The 11769-nt window shown below is 34.4% G+C and overlaps 1 protein-coding gene across 1 annotated transcript; it reads left to right on the forward strand.

Annotated features, from left to right (window-relative positions):
* The first annotated feature begins 78 nt into the window (after nucleotides 1–78).
* Nucleotides 79–7331, forward strand: LOC107084200 (ras-related protein Rab-38-like). The gene is made up of 4 exons (XM_015373913.1): nucleotides 79–378; nucleotides 668–798; nucleotides 5643–5780; nucleotides 6651–7331. Exons 1-4 carry the CDS (start codon nucleotides 186–188, stop codon nucleotides 6807–6809), a joined length of 621 nt encoding a protein of 206 aa, XP_015229399.1. The 5' UTR covers nucleotides 79–185; the 3' UTR covers nucleotides 6810–7331.
* The last annotated feature ends 4438 nt before the right edge of the window (nucleotides 7332–11769 follow it).

The raw sequence follows: 11769 nt of genomic DNA on the forward strand, positions 1-11769 counted from the left end.
GGAATTATCGCTCCTGCAGATAGGACTGATGTAAGGTTTTATTTTTTTATATTTTGATGGAATAACTAACAAGATTTTCCATGACTTTTCATGCAGGTTTATTGTACTGCATCAAGTTTTTCTTCATATATTTTCTTCTTTCTTTCTTTTTTGTTTTTTGGTAAATTTATTTCCGAGCTGCAGGGATGCAGCTGGAGCTTCTTTTCAAAGTCTTGGTGGTGGGGGACCTTGGTGTTGGGAAAACATCTATTATCAAGCGGTTTGTCCATCAGGTTTTCTCCCAGCACTACAGAGCGACCATTGGTGTGGACTTTGCCCTTAAAGTTCTGCACTGGGACAAAGACACTGTGATCCGGCTTCAACTGTGGGACATAGCAGGTCTGTCTGAGGTTTTACAGCATTAAAGAAAATAAAACACAGTCGATATTTATAAAATACTTTCAGATAATTAAAAATGACTTGATGCTGAGATTGTAAAAGCTGTCTTCCTGCCCTCTGCATGCCTCAGCCTCTCCCTGTATTTGATACCTGCTTGTGGAATGTGTCTTGTTTCTGACACTGACTCAAGTTGTCCCATGATCAATAAAATCAATCACATGATGGCAACCACTATAATAAGCCCTCAATCTCGCTCACATATTTGTGGAACTTTCTGTTTTTGTTCCAGGACAGGAGAGGTATGGGAACATGACCCGTGTCTACTACAGGGAGGCAGTGGGAGCACTGGTGGTGTTTGATGTGACAAGGGCCTCCACATTTGAAGCAGTGTTAAAGTGGAAGGATGACCTGGACTCTAAGGTGCCACAATCCAAGACTATTCCTTTTAGGAGCTTTTTAGGAATTATGTTACTCTTAATTTGGGTTGCATCTTTACCTCAATTTTCTGCAATCTAAATTGCATTGTGAGTTATCCATTCCGTGTTCTAATATTTGCACTTATTGATATCTATAGTGACACAGAAATAAAGTTGTGTTTCATCAGCTTAGATATAAAAAAAGCGTCACATTCCAACACAATTTTTCAGAGCTATATGTTGGTTAACATGAGACCTTGCGTTAAACTTTTAGGAATCTCATCTTTGTTCTGTTCTAACATACTAATTATAATACATACTTTTATATAAATCACTATGTTATAATCAACTGTGTCAAACAAGCAATGAAATCCAATAATAATTTAAATTGCATTGCTGTTAGAGGTCTCAGCTATCTAAGTATAAATAATGTGTCACTTTACTTAAAGAGGCATTAATGATTTCAAATGATACTGCCACCTGTGGCCAAAACACAGAACTGCAGCTCTCTTCTGCTCATTGTCGTCGTTCGCACTCGTACTTAAGCTGGACATACAGTGCACGATTTTTTGCCCTTTTCAGGCCGATTCTCTAGTCTGAGAATTTTTCGATCAGGCAGAGTTTCATTCTCGTCGTGTGTTGTGTTGTATACGATGGGTAATAAGCCTCTAGGGGTGATTAGCCTCTCATGACCACCTCCCGATCAGGAATCGTAAGGTTGGGAGAAAATCAAACATGTTTGAAATTCAGCCAGCCGTCGTACGGTCGCATCAGAGCGTCGGGTGGCTCAGTGTGAGAAAATACACTCTGAGCTGTGAATTTTTAAACCCTGCGGTTTCGTCGTACAGTTTGAGCTGTAGCGCGTTTGAAAATATCGCACAGTGTATGCCCGGCTTTAAAGGTATAATAGAGAATTTTCGCGAATTGTGCATTTGCCACTTTAAAAAATAAATGCACATGCACAACCCTGTACCCGCTCCCGAGAGTGAACGCCAATTAAACGCATGCAAGAGCATGCAGGAGCCCATTTCTTCTCGAGGAGGTGTGGGGATGCAATAAGCCAGTCGCTCAGATGGATCTCATCTCACCAGTGTTTATTTATAAAAAGTTACCCCGCAAATAAGACTACTGGTACAATAAAACAAATCCAAAACATGCTTGTATGTGTGCGTGCACAAGCCCTTTTGTCCTCATGCACGCTCTTTTTAAAAGTTGCTATTTCCATCGCTCATAATGTGAAAATAGGCTACATATAGGCAGTGGCGCCTCCAGAAATGTTTCATAGGCGTGGCCAGATGGGGCCATTCAAATTCTTCTGGTGGCCACTGAAACTAAAAGCCATAACGTCAGGGTTTGAATCTACTATTGTGGTAAACCTGCCTGTAGAAATCATAAAGACGTCAGTAAACACCTACTCAGATCTTTGTTATTGTGTGATTTCTAATGTTACGTCTCTGGCTGGGCGTAATGGGACGAAATGCTAAACTGATGCTACTACAATTTACCCTGGCCAGTGGGGTGGCAAGTAGGGTGGCCAGTGGGGTGGACAGGGCATTGCACAGGGTGGCCGTGGCCACCTCTGGCCACCCCCTTGCGGCGCCACTGAATATAGGTCCTACTTTAGTTATTTTCTAGGTATGTCAAATTTAGAGTCCGCCACTAGTGATGGACCCTAAATTGGCCTGTGAAAATCTGAACCAGAGTAAAGAGAAGCATACAGCAAATGAAATATCTCAAGTGACATGGATGAAAATACATGGGTACCATCACATCACAGTGATTTCAGGTCATACAGTGTTAACAGTTGCTGACTAGAATGATGGTGATGATGTGTCCTATGTTGGAGGCACATTCAGGTTGAGGCTTACTGATATATTTAGATTGTTAGCTTTTTATCTTGATTATATTTTCATTTAAAAACCAAATTGAAATACTGAGCATATCATGTTTTAAAAATGTTTCTTTGTGAAGAAAAAGCTGTTCAACTACAACATTATGAGTTCTTATGAGACTCTGAGCAGTAGTTACTTTCTTTTTTGCAAATATAGAAAATGATTCAAAAAACAAAAAAATGATGTTAATGTTCTGCCGTTTCTACTAAGAGTGAGTCAGATTGCAAAAGTTGGATGGGGTGACATCTAGTTGTAGAAATAACAAATTGCATGCATGTCATGCAAATTGCTGCGTGTCATCTTTCCTTCCAAGAGTGGAAAAATTTACAGTTATTAAGTAATAAAGATGGCAAACAGTGTAGCTTTTTGTAAAAAAAACTAAAAATTGCGAAGTGTAATTTTATTTTTTTAAGTATAGTTTTATACATTTCATGATAAAAAATATCTTGTTTATCTTGTACTGCCTGCTTTCTATTCTTTTGCATCACAAATATTCTTAATTCCCTCCAGTCTATTGAAATATTTTGTGAAATACTATCGAATTTTGTAAGCATAATGTTTTCTCTTCAAAGGTATGAACTTATTTTTAATATAGAGAGGATACAATATACAATCATTTTATATGGGAATAACTTCCACAACTAACGCAGAACTAATAATTCAAAAATAAATGTAATTGCAGCATTTTGGAAATGCACCCTTTACTTTTATAAGCCGAGTGTCGTTGAAAGTAATATATATTATTAAAGCAAATACTGTCATGTAGTGATAGGTCCAGTAACAGCAATGCATTGGTGCATGCCTCAAGCCTAAAGAGCAAAACACTGTATCGGTGTGCTTGTCGTTTCTAAGAAAGCCTGACTCACTAAACTGTGTTTAACAAACATATCTGTCAACATCATGCATCTGCTAAAAAATGTCTTTTGGGGTTTATAATTAAAATTATTAAGAATTTAGAGCAGATTAAAGGAATAGGAACGTTTCAGCTGTTGCGTTTTTATTTAGATTATCTGAATTAAAAGTTAATTTCAAATTTATTCTTAGATAATAACTGTTTTTATTGTACTTATTGTTTTACAAATATGATTCAAAATCCTAGTCCACAAGCATCCTTATTCACATTTTCCCCTCAATGAAATATGTTTACATTATTTATTGCCTGCATATCAAAACATATTTTCAATTTAAAAATATATATGAAATAATCAACTACAACCTATAATAACTTAAGTTATATTATTGTATTTGGTTATCAAATCAATTCAGTTAAGTCTGTCAAATAAGCTGCCTGTAGTGTCTTTAAATGTCCAGCAGGTGTCAGTATTCTGTGAGACAGTATCAATACAGTTTGGGAATCTGTTGATCAAATGCTTCAAGATGCCTCATTAACCCATCACTGCTGTCATGGTTGGTGGGTGTAGTTGTGGACCCAAATGCAGAGTCGAAGAAGCACGGAAGATTGCTTGCAAAGTTTAATGAAAAAGTAAAAATACGAAATCCTTAGTCCAGAACTGATAGACACAAAAACTCACCAATTAACCAAAAGAATGAGGAGGATCCAGCAAAGAGTAACTGGACAGGAGGTGCATATATAAGAGACAGAAACAATAGGAGGACTGATTGGCTGATAGGGAGCAGGTGTAGACAGAAGTAACTAGAAGGAGATAAGGGAAAGAAGACTTGCACAAGGGGGCAACAGAGAGTAACTAAAAAAAAAAACACTGCTTAAATATAATACAAAATGGAAAAGAAGCAAATCATCAAGAAAACACAAAATAACATAAGTCAAAGTAAAACCAAGAACTTAAAAAATAAACTTAAACAGAGGTCCACAAAGGGCACAATCATGACAAATACAGTTTCCCTAAAATATCAGATTTGATCTGGAATTAAGATATGCATCCTATGACTAAAACAATTTACTTTTATAACCAGTGTTGTATAAAGTACTGAAATCTCGGAGTCAAGTAAAAGTATAAGTACCTCTCCAAAATATGACTTTGGTAAATGTCCCAGTCACTGACTGAAATGTTACTTGAGTAAAAGTCTTAAAGTATCTGAAATGGCTTGTACTTAAGTATAAGAATTACTGTGAAAATAGATGTACTCAAGTAATGTAGTGAAAAGTATAAGCAAAAAGTAGTGCAGATGGAATGACATTTTTTTTTTTACATTTTAGTAAACTTTGAAGGTTAAATTCACTTAAAATAAAATAAACAACCAAGTTTAGGATAAATTTAAACTGGCTTTGTGAAACAGGCGTATCCTATTGGTGTTGATGAACAAGCCAAGGCAAGACCGACTTTGTAGTCAGTAGGTGGGGTCAAAACACTTGGTTTCTCTCGCTCGTTTTTTTTTTATTTTTTAACTTAGTAACTAAACCAAACATTGAAAATGTATCGGAGTAAAAGTATGCAATTAAGTTTGTAAATGTAGTGAACTAAAAGTAAAAGTTGTCAAAAAAATGTATACTCTTGGAAAGTATAAGTTTATAACTTCCTTTTCACACGGGGTATAATAAGAAATTGACATAGAGGCACATTGCTAGAGCAGATATACAGTAACAGAGATTTAACAAAATATTATGAAGTATTTTTTTTTTTTAAGTTTTGTTTTTTATTGAAATAATTCTCATGACTGCTGACCAGCTTTTGTTCATTTTCACTTGTATGTTGAAAGATTGTCTTTGATAGTGTCCTTCATGTCTCTGAGCTCAGAGAGCCTTTTGCCATTGCCCTAATCTTTGGCTGCCTCCACAGATTCTCCATCAGACTGAATTCAGAATACTCTAAAACACTAGTATAACTTCCAGTCATAAGAAACCTAAAAGATGACTTTAAATCAAAATCTAACATACTGCATGTGTGAAGAGTCCAGTTAAAATCAAGTAAAAAGATAAATAACATCACCACAGATGGTACAGTTATAATGTGATCTAATTTCTATGTTTCTCAAGTTGACTTTGAACCATGGGAGACCAGTTCCTGCAGTACTTCTTGCCAACAAGTCAGACCAAATAGCGTGCCAGCTCCCCAAACTGGACTCCTTCGGCAGAGAGAACGGGTTTGTAGGATGGTTTGAGACTTCTGCAAAGGTAACACCGCTTATGACATCATGCTGCATCATCCTGACCCATGCTACTGATTTTTATCCATGAGTGCACCAGTGTATTTAAAGCCTTCTACAGATAGGAATTGAAAAAATACTAAAAAAATGATAAAAAGTTAGTTTGTAAATAAAACATTTGGAGTTGCCACTAAGGCACAAGAAGGTGGCCTTAAAGTTGATCGATTTGCTTAAAACAAAAGTTACTTTCGAAGCTAGCAACAGACAAATCGAAGATAAGTCTAGCTCCCCCTTCTGATTCTGTATGCCAGAAGAATTATGTCACAATTTTTTCAAGTTGCAAAAAATATATCAAAACAATTTCAAAACAAAATATTAAATTTTTATTAAAATTAATTTCGGACTGTCCTGCTGACTGATGAAAGTGGAATTCAGGCTCAGATGATGGTCAAGAGTTAACTCTGCACACATAATGAATACATTTATGAGAAAATAGAAGAATCCTCAACAAAATAACTCAAATTCATGTCAACTTAACTAAGTAACTAAAAGTCAACTAAAACTGGGTAACTACTAATTACACATAGAATGGTTGAAAACCATTACCGATAAAATTATGCAATGATATCAAAGTTTTGTTAAAATTTGATGTTTGTAGAACAAATTTTTTTTATAAAAAATTTGAAAGGAGTTTTAATTAGCTTTTAAACTACTATAGAGTTATTGGAATGTCTTTAAACCAATTAGTTCTTTTGAAAGTGTCTTTCAGAGCGGAGTAGGGCTGGAATGAAAGCAATGCAACCTCCATTAATGTTTAGAATTATTATCATGGCTTACGGCAGTATACTTGTATATAAAGGACATTTCTTCAAAATGTATTTTGTATTCTGATCATCAGGAAAATACAAACATCGAGGAGGCAGTCCGCTGTTTGGTGGAGCACATCCTGAACAACGAGGAGTACCTGGTGACAGAGCGAGAACCCAACTCTATACCTCTTTCTGAATACGCAAGCAGCACAAGTCGTGATTTGAACTGTTCTTCATGTTTAAAATGATGGCTGCAGAGAGGAAGTCCTTCAAAATAAAAGCCAAGAAGGACGAACTAAAAAGAAACTCCCTTTTACAGATTAAGAGTGAAATTATATGTTTTTAAAACTATGCTCACACTGCATATCATTGCATAGCTTGTAGAAATTCAGCACAAGCATTAGGTTTTTAATGTTTTTTTGTGTTGTTTAGTTGCCATAGTTTTAGCTATAATTCATGTTCTTCATGTCATATGCTATATATCACAAAGCCTTTTTTTGGCTTTCTACACATATTAAATGTGAGCCTTTTCATGTTGGGCAGATAGAGTCTTCATTTCAAATAAAATTGTCTGCCTATCAAACATTTGTGTCACTTTTTCACACAGTTTTCTGATTTGTCACCAAGTTAAAAACAATACTTTAAAGAACTAAAATACCTTCTCTAAAAATCCATATAATTGTTCTTCTAGATTGTGCTGATAAATTTGGCTGCACATTGGAGTAACTCTCCTATACTGAGTCTGAAATTCTTTGTTTCCTGTGTTTGGATTAGGGCTGCAACGATTTCTTTGCAAATCGATTAATATGTTGACTATTTTTTTGATTAATTAATAAATAATCACCTAGCTAAAGGTTCTGTAAAGAAGATTTTTTTTGCTAAATTAAACCAGGTGAATCTAAAACGTTTACAATTGAGGAGTTCTGAATAGAGCATATTGATGGATGAAAATGTATTTATTTTTTGTCTGAAATGCAAAATTTTTATATATTTTTAACAATCTTGGTATAATAACTGTTCTAAGTGGGTCTCTCTGTCAGCTAAAGGCATAGTTTACTGTCTCTATATTCCAATTAACGACTAATCAATTATTAAATTAGTTGAAGATTAGTTCAATAATTGATTAATCACAATTAATTGTTTCAGCCCTAGTCTGGATCAAAGTTTATTTTTTTTTGATATTTTTTTCCCTCTACTGTTGTAAGCTGTCCATCATTTAACGAACAGATAGAATAGCGGGACGACATAAATTGGGGGCATCACATCCACCGTTATAGGGGGGGTAAACTACGACGTAAACGATTGTTTCTGACTGTATATAGATAGGCCTACTGTAAAAATTGTCTTTATGCCACAGTCTTGTGTTGCTTATGGATCCTGTACTTATGTCTAGGAGGTAGATAAACCATCTTTCTATTGTTTTCCCACAGAGAAAGGACCAAAAAGATTGGCTTGAGTGCAAGCTTTACACTGAAAAAAATAAGCAGCCGTTTGTTTGGAAATTTGAATTTAGTTTGGAATTAACCAGTCTCTTTTTGTGTGTATTTGGTTGTTTGTTTGAAATAGTTGATTTATTTATTGTTGCTTGTCAAAGATGTTTGAAATAAATTCCTTTTCATTAATTTTTTCATTCAAAACTAATCCTAAGTAGCTCCACCCAAACCTTTTGGTTCTGTTTCTAAGCATGAAAAAGGAACAGGGTTGGATCATTAAACAAGCGTAACAAGAAAAATTTTTTTGTTTCCTGTGATTTTTTTTCGTCTTTTCTACAGCATCTTGCATTTAGGCGTTCAAATTTTAAAATGGGATCCACAATTCTCTCATTCACACATAATTATCTGGTTTTCCGATTATTTATGTCTTGATATTAGCTGTTGAACCAGGAAGTGAAACCTCTATTTTTATACATACTTTAGATCGAAATCTCTTTCAACTTGTTAATATTTTAATATTTATGTTGAGTTTGAAATATTTGCTCCAATTAAGAGGTTACTATTCTGCATGATTACCTATGTATTACCCCTATAAGACCTGATAGTAGAGTTAGATATATAAAAAAGAATAGATGACACTAAAGGTGTTAATTAACTGTTAAACAGGAGGAACTGATCTACCAATCTAATGAGAAGAAACTCAGAAGTATAATAGTCAAAAGTAAATCTTAGGTACTGCAGCGTTATTGTTTCTATGACAACTCCAGTCTGAAGACAATGCAAACATCCTTGAAGAGATGGATCTTTGCTGGAGAGAAAAGCAAACTCTTTGACACCTGACTTGCTGTCAGACTGTTGCTCTGTTTTTGTTGTAAGTCGTTGTTTGCAGCCATAAAATCAATATCCTGCCAAATCCCACTTTGTTCTTTCTTTCTTTTAAAGTAGCAGAGAAGCAGCCTTCTACCTTTGTTGAAGTGTATCTAGAGTGTTTTTGTAAATATCAGTTTTCTTGTTTAAGTATTGCTTTGTATTTTGCCTCTAAACCAGTGATGTGTTTAAGTTTCAGATTGTAGAGCTACAAATCAGTGACTATGTTCTTTGTGCACACCCCATATAGCAATACATTGTGTTTTTTCTGGCCTTTTTTATTCTTAGGAGGTTGACATATAATTACAGAACATTTTATAAAATAAATTCTCCTAAAAACAGCAGAAAAAAGACTGTCTGCAACAATACTTCTGATGAATTTTGATTTTTAAAACCATCTGCTTCACTGCAAATTATAGAAATCTAAATCGGTCATCTTTTCTTAAAATAATATTTTTTTTCTGAAATGAGGAGGTAAGTGAGACGCTTTGCCAATGGAACACGACAAATTAAATTTAAAATAAGAAAAAAACAACTGCATCGTCTTATTTCTAGTTCATATTATCTTATTTGAAGAATAAAAATATCCTGTCCATTTGCAAATAATCTTATTTACCTGTCTGATTAACCAAATTAAGGGTAAATACATTGTATTCAACACATTTTTACTTATTTCTAGATAATTTTTGCAGTGTAGTTCAATATGTTTCTAAAAAGTAAAGAAAGAAAAACATTTATTTTAACACCATAGTGAGAAAGAAACCTAAAAAAGAATCTGAAGGAAGGGATTTAATCATACCTTAAAATCTTAAATTTAAAGTTCATGATGAAAGAAAAAAATCTGTTTTATTACACGGTTAATAGAGCTTCATCCCTGTTACCAGAGGACATTAAAAGCAACAAAACGGATGAATTGGGAAAACATGATTATGCTGAAAATATTCCAACAGAGTGATTTTGAATTTCTATGAGCCAAACTAATTTCATACCAAATAACAAGATTCTGAGCCTCTTTTATTAAAAACACACATTTTATTCAGCCTGCCATTTATGCAGTACAAAATATGAACACCTGACCTTTCTCACATAATAGTCCAAGCTGTGGGCTTTTAACTTAATAAAAACGACCAAAGAGCTGATTTAAGCAAAAATCATTTCACAAATACCAATCTTAAGCAATATAAGCATAACTGTTCATATTTAGCACTGTAATGCATTTTAACGTTCTTTATTCTGTGAGTAAAACTATTGACTTCAGCCATATTTTTTGGCAGAATGCATTTCGATAAAATGCATTCTGCATTATATGTATTAATTTAATCCACTTTACTATGATACCAAGTGTTTGACTAATTGTAAACACTTTTACACCTAAATCCTTTTGAAACCATATTTAGTCCATCACTCTGTCCTTTATTAGATTATTTAAATCTGTTTAAATGCACTTTATGATAGAAAACTTTCCAATTAAGTTTAATTTAATGGCAGGTTGATCCTCCTCCTCTGGGGGATCAGTGGAGAGAAAAACCTTCTTTTTAAACAGATGGGAACCTTAAGAGTTTGCTCATGAAGTAGCAATCATTCACAATCAGCAGGGGCTGAAAGGACAGGAAGTATACAGAAGTAATTAAAATCAGTTTTAATTCATTTGAGTTTTTTTATTGTGCCAGAGCACAGCACAAAAGGAAAGACAAAGCAATTCACAGAGATATTTACCGAAATCATGCAGATAGATCAATTAAATGTTTTCAATCTAAGCTATCCAATAGAATTTGATCATTGTCTTTGCAGGATCTACTCCTCCCAGATGAGCATGTGTTTGCTTGTTTTGTAGTTGTCGTTGAAGCAAACCCTCACACATGTACAAAGCTAGGGCTGCATTATATGGTAGTGGTCTTAAATTGCAATGTTTGCTGTCCTGCAACTTTTGTTTGTGTCTCTGCTTTAACACATCTAAGCCCAATAGTCAGGTCATTAGCAGGACTTTGGAGAAATTGGCTGCATGTTGACGAACAACTGAAGTTCATTCAGTGGCTTCAACATGAAAATAAGCAGAGGTAAACTACAGAGGAATAGAACAAGGAGCAATCCCCTAGGAAGCAGCAATCTCTCTGTCAACAGCGCCACTTAGGTAACAGACAAAGCAAGACTTAAAGACAGATATGCAAAGAATAAACCTGTCTGACAGTAGCTCTGTCAACATGACAGGCTTGTTTGAGATAAAAAACTTTTTTTTTTTTTTTTTTTTTACAGTGTCCTGTCTGGCAATTTGGTAATAAGAATATTTGTCTTGATGCCAAAAAGAGCCCAACAGATTTTGCTTTCACAAGTGGAGCAGTACGGCTATCGCCATAGTGTTCCGCTTGATTTATGCATATAAATTGTTTTATTATAATTATGCAGGGAGTTTTACAGATTATATGGACACTGCAATGTAAGTAGAGCAGGAAAGGGAAAACAGAAAAAAAGGGAGGAAAGATGAAAGAAAGAGGAGATAAAAGGGAGATAACATCTTCAGTCTGCTTCATCACCTGCAAAGAGATGTAAAAAGAACAGCACAACCAACGGACACGGTACGAGACATACAATAAAGTAACACTATCGCTGAAGTAGTATTATTTAATCTGACATGTACTCCGCGTTACCAGAAGATAAGAATATGGGCTCTCTGTATGGAATTTTTTAAAGTATATATATATTTATTTTAGTTTTTTTTTTTATGAGTACACGTTTGGCTACAGAATGCTAATATAAATAGATCGCAACTTAAAGGGACAGGCACACTAACAATAAAGGTGGGCTTTCTTCAGTATATAGATTAATTATATATACTATATGGGTATATATTTTTATCTTTATTATATATATATATATATATATATATATATATATATATATATATATATAA

Source organism: Cyprinodon variegatus, unplaced genomic scaffold, assembly GCF_000732505.1.
Source record: "Cyprinodon variegatus isolate N-32 unplaced genomic scaffold, C_variegatus-1.0 Scaffold94, whole genome shotgun sequence".
Taxonomy (NCBI): Eukaryota; Metazoa; Chordata; class Actinopteri; order Cyprinodontiformes; family Cyprinodontidae; genus Cyprinodon; species Cyprinodon variegatus.

What these genes read in the sequence shown, in the direction of transcription:
- LOC107084200 (XM_015373913.1), top strand. Translation starts at nt 186, where the DNA reads ATGCAGCTGGAGCTTCTTTTCAAAGTCTTGGTGGTGGGGGACCTTGGT. An exon ending in AGGATGACCTGGACTCTAAG is followed by an intron (nt 799 to 5,642) that starts GTGCCACAATCC and finishes ATGTTTCTCAAG; the next exon opens with TTGACTTTGAACCATGGGAG. An exon ending in GGTTTGAGACTTCTGCAAAG is followed by an intron (nt 5,781 to 6,650) that starts GTAACACCGCTT and finishes TCTGATCATCAG; the next exon opens with GAAAATACAAACATCGAGGA.